This window comes from Cajanus cajan, chromosome 2, assembly GCF_000230855.2.
Source record: "Cajanus cajan strain Asha chromosome 2, NIPB_CcT2T_4, whole genome shotgun sequence".
NCBI classification, from domain to species: Eukaryota; Viridiplantae; Streptophyta; class Magnoliopsida; order Fabales; family Fabaceae; genus Cajanus; species Cajanus cajan.
This window is the reverse complement of record NC_138518.1, coordinates 75,040,186-75,045,099: the sequence shown is the minus strand read 5'-3', so window position 1 is coordinate 75,045,099 and position 4,914 is coordinate 75,040,186. Positions and strand designations below refer to the sequence as shown.

General features: G+C 38.3%; 1 protein-coding gene across 1 annotated transcript; it reads left to right on the top strand.

The window, feature by feature from the left end:
- Window positions 1-2,527: 2,527 nt before the first annotated feature.
- LOC109799633 (nucleotide pyrophosphatase/phosphodiesterase 1) lies at window positions 2,528-4,633 on the top strand. The gene has a single exon (XM_083069062.1). It carries the CDS (start codon window positions 2,673-2,675, stop codon window positions 4,164-4,166), a length of 1,494 nt encoding a protein of 497 aa, XP_082925188.1. The 5' UTR covers window positions 2,528-2,672; the 3' UTR covers window positions 4,167-4,633.
- The last annotated feature ends 281 nt before the right edge of the window (window positions 4,634-4,914 follow it).

Here is a 4,914-nt window from a genome sequence, read left to right as displayed (position 1 = left end):
ATAATTGTGATTGGAAATTCATCTGAGGTTCATGCTTGTGAAAAGAAGATACAAGTAAACTAGGATGTAGAAATTGACTCACTTGCATTGCTTGTTATCTGCTAGATTAATTACCTTTTGCTTGAGGACAAGCAAGGTTCTAAGTTTGGGGGAGTTGTTAAGTCTCAATTTTACTTCTTTTTAGATGAGACTTATTGAACAAATTACACTCATCCTCTGAACCATTGCAATATAATTGTTCTCTTTTTGGTTCATTTTGTGTGCAGATATAACTAACCCAAATTCAGCTAACAATACCTTAATACACCTCATTTATTGTGCAGGTATTGAGCTAGTGACTTGAGGATTGAAGACTCTTAGGATTGGAAACCTAAGAAGCTAAGGAGCAGAGAAGAGGTTCTGGGCCGGGCTCAATATAACCCGCGCTGGGCGTGACAAAAATAGAGTATTTCATCTCTGCCAGTTATATTGCGCCGGGCGCAAAAGGAATTGCGCCGGGCTTGTGTTGAGACAGAGAGTGCTTGACTTCTCTGGAAGAACTTGCGCCGGGTGCGAAGAATTGTGCGCCGGGCGCGGAACCCTAATCTGATCTCCCGGGCTCGTATTTGAAGCCATTTTCGGGGATCTTTCTCTCCATTCTCACATTGGGCGCCTCCAGGAGCTGCGGAAGGGATTCCCAGGGCTTGGGATCGTCCGTGTGCGGATCTTTCCTTCGGTTCTTCACTTCCTCTTCCATCTCTATTTTGTATTTGCCCTCATTGTTGTGAGTGGTTTCACCCATTTTGTGGGGTTAGATGTAACCAACGTACTCTATTGTAATCTTTACGGTTTTAATGATATATATACATGTTGTTTTATTCCTTGTTGTGTTTGTTTCTATACATAATGTTTGCTTTGGATTGATCACCCTTTGCATGATTTAAGGTTCCATGGATATTGGAAAATAACCTTTGAAACTAGTTCTGAAACATATGCCTAGTGGTGATTGTATCTAGGGATAGAGCTTGACCCATTAGTAGTCTTAAACCCTAGCCCGTAATGCGGGTGTAGATATTGGGTACTCAAGGGATTGATATTCAATATCCGCACCTAGGCTCTTTCTCTAAGGGATTAGATTTGAGTAAACTCTTGGGTTGACTAAGCAATGAATTCAACAAGAGATTAAGGATACATTAGTGTTACGTTTGGTGAAATCTGACCCCCACAACCTCACAATACCACAATACCATTCCTTACCTTTTCCACTCACAAAACAATATTTATTTACAGCTTTCATTCCAATAGTCACAACTTTGAATTCACTGCACAAACTATGAAATTGGAATTATTCTTTAGTCACGAATAGTCAATAAATGCTTATATTACCTTCTAATCCCTGTGGATACGATATTTTTACTACTTGAACGGCCGGTATACTTGCCGTGTTTGAGACCGTTGATAGAATTACACTGATTTACAATTATAACAAAAGTACTTCAACGGAAATCTCAACAGCCGGGCCGGGCCAAATTTTTTTTTAGAAAATCAAAAGTAGGCCGGGTTGGATTGGCTCGTTTTTAAAGTGGGTTAAGGTGGGCTAGCTCACATGGACCAGGTTGGCCCGTTTTGACAGCTCTACTACATATCTTTAATGGTCATTGTATTAGTTCTCTAATTAAATATAAAGGTAAAATGTATTTTTGTACAATATATGTAACAATTTCAAAAGTATTATTTAAATTACTTGAAGAAAGTTCTACATATTTCTAATGGTCTTGTTGTATTAGTTATCCAATTTTGCAAATTGAATAATTATAAAATGTAAAATATTTTTCCTTCAATATTTGAAACAGTTTCAAAAGTACTATTTAAATTAATATAATATTCACTTTATATTAATTTCAGCAGTGATGAAAATATCAAATATCTTTTATGGAACAAAACTATCGTTGAATCATAAATTTGATGCCCATAAAGAATATATGACTAAGTACATTGTTAAATGATTTTTTAATCTTAATTTAAAAATAATATTAATTTTTTTTTTTATGTATATAAGATGGATGAAACACAAACTCATTTGACTCAAGTTTGTGACTTAAATTACTGGTTATCATTCTTTGTGATTATCCAATGATCTCCTTAAAATGCGATAATGTTAAGTTTAATTGAATCTTCTAAAGTAGTGATGTTTTTGTTATATATATTTACTATTATTTAAAGAACTATGCTACAGCCTCAAAATAAAATGTTTGAATCGTTGTCCAAAATATTAAAATATTAATATTTTTTAATAAATTTATTATAAAATAATTATTTAATATAATATTTTATAGCTTAAATGAATATTTTTAATTATTGGAAATAATTTTGGAACATGTTTTGAGAGAATCCATATTTCCCTTATTTAAAAGTAGTAAAATTAAAGGTAGACTATTATTATTTGTTAATACGTATAAAATCAGTTTTATAATTTTTGGCGACATTGGGTTGATTGTTGCTTAGTTATTGGGCATCTTCCAACGATGTTTCCACCAATGACCTTAAAACATTCACTGTCTTTGACTTTGACATCCATCCAACTCCTCCAAACCTTGAATTGGATCTCACTCAAACTCTTGTACTCTTTCTTTCCATCATCCATCCATAACCTCCCAAGAAGAAGAAGAAGGATTCCACTCAAACACCATACCATGCCTTCCTCTGCATTCACTTCCACAAAGCCCACACCACTCCCAACCCAAGACCATGACGACCAACACTCACCTTCATCTTCATCCAAAGCTCTTCTCTCTTTCAACACTGACTCATCATCATCATCATCATCATCATCATCATCACCATCTCCCTCTTCCCACAAAGCCCTCTTCATCATCCTCATCGTCATCACATGCATCGCTCTATCATCATCCTTCGCCTTCGCCTTCCTCTTCTTCTCTTCAAAACCACAACCTCCACCACCACCACCACCACCACCTTCTATCCTCTCTCGTCCTCTCTCCAAACTCAAACGCCCCGCCCTCATCTTAGTCTCCTCCGACGGATTCCGCTTCGGCTACCAATTCAAAACCCCAACCCCCCACATTTCCCGTTTGATCGCAAACGGAACCGAAGCAGAAACCGGTTTGATTCCGGTTTTCCCCTCTCTCACTTTCCCCAACCACTACTCCATCGCCACCGGCCTCTACCCCGCTCACCACGGCATAATCAACAACCGCTTCAAGGACCCTCTCTCCGGCGAAGAATTCTACATGGGTAGCCACGACCCCAAGTGGTGGCTCGGTGAACCCTTGTGGGAAACTGTTGTCAAAAACGGCTTAAAAGCTGCCACCTATTTCTGGCCAGGCTCTGAGGTAAAAAAGGGTCCTTGGTCTTGCCCTGTTGGTTTTTGTATCCACTATAATGCTTCTGTTTCGTTTGAGGATAGGGTTGATGCCGTTTTGGGCTACTTTGATTTGCCTAGTGATCAAATTCCTGATTTCATGACGCTTTATTTTGAGGACCCTGATCATCAGGGTCACAAGGTTGGTGCTGATGACCCTCAGATTACTCAGGCTGTTGCCAGGATTGATACCATGATCGGGAGATTGATTAAGGGTTTGGAGGAAAAAGGGGTTTTTGAGGATGTTACTGTCATTATGGTTGGTGATCATGGAATGGTTGGTACTTGTGATAAAAAGTTGATTTTTCTTGATGATTTGGCTCCTTGGATTGATGTGAATGCGGATTGGGTTGTGACACATACTCCTGTGCTTGCGATTCGTCCTCCTTCTGGCTATGATGCTAAAGATGTTGTTGCTAAGATGAATGAGGGGTTGAGCTCTGGGAAAGTTGAGAACGGGAAATTTTTGAGGGTGTATTTGAAGGAGGATTTGCCTCGTAGGCTTCATTATTCTGCGAGTGATCGGATAGCGCCGGTGATTGGGTTGATTGAGGAAGGTTTCAAGGTTGAGCAGAAGAGAACCAAGCGCCAGGAGTGTGGCGGTTCGCATGGTTATGACAATGCGGTTTTCTCCATGAGGACTATTTTCATTGGACATGGTCCTCAGTTTGCTAGAGGGAGGAAGATACCCTCCTTTGAGAATGTTGAGATTTACAATTTAGTTACTTCTATTCTCAAGATAAAGGGTGCACCCAATAATGGCTCTGCCTCATTTGCGCAGTCTGTTCTTCTATCTGATGCATAAACTATGTGAGTTTTTGTTGGCGAACACTGCACAACATATCAGATGTGGAACATTAGCGAGTAAAATATTTGATTGCTAGCTGCATCTGCATGATAGATAATGTGCTCTACAGGAGTGATGCGCTCAGATCAGAAATATGAACATGCTGGAAAATAGGTATCACGTGCCTTTGCATGCGATCACTGAAATTAGTCTATATGTAATAAAGGTACTTCCATCTATTTAGTTCCAATTTTGTTTGTTATGAGCTGTACAAGTAGAGGGAAAGCTTAGCTTTAACAATGTACTGTATTATTTTGGGTCTGTGAGTAATATACGATCACAGGGTCAGGATTTTAATGTTCTTGGGATAGAGTGAGGTCCCCATTTGGATCTCTAATCGCAGATTGCCTACAAACAAGGATCCATGGATTTTAACCAAAAACTGAGTCCATCTTTTAGTTGTTTTAATTTCTCAATTCTCATCATGTCTGCTGCTTGATCTTCTTTACTTATAATAACTTCATTAACATATCACTGCCATTGTCTTTATTGTGTTTAAAATTAAGTAACTCATGTCTTAAAAAATTTCATGCTTTGAATTTCTGCAATAGACTGAGCTCTGATAGCTAATATGGAGTGTGTAATAGCTAAACTAGCTTGCGAATCAAATTTTCTTTATTAATTTAAAGGACTACAGAATCTTCAGTTTGTTTCCATCAAATCTCATCCATGTTGTTTTCCAACTCCATATGTATTTCCATGCTAA

Coding starts and splice junctions, on each gene's coding strand:
- LOC109799633 (XM_083069062.1), top strand. CDS start 2,673: ATGCCTTCCTCTGCATTCACTTCCACAAAGCCCACACCACTCCCAACC.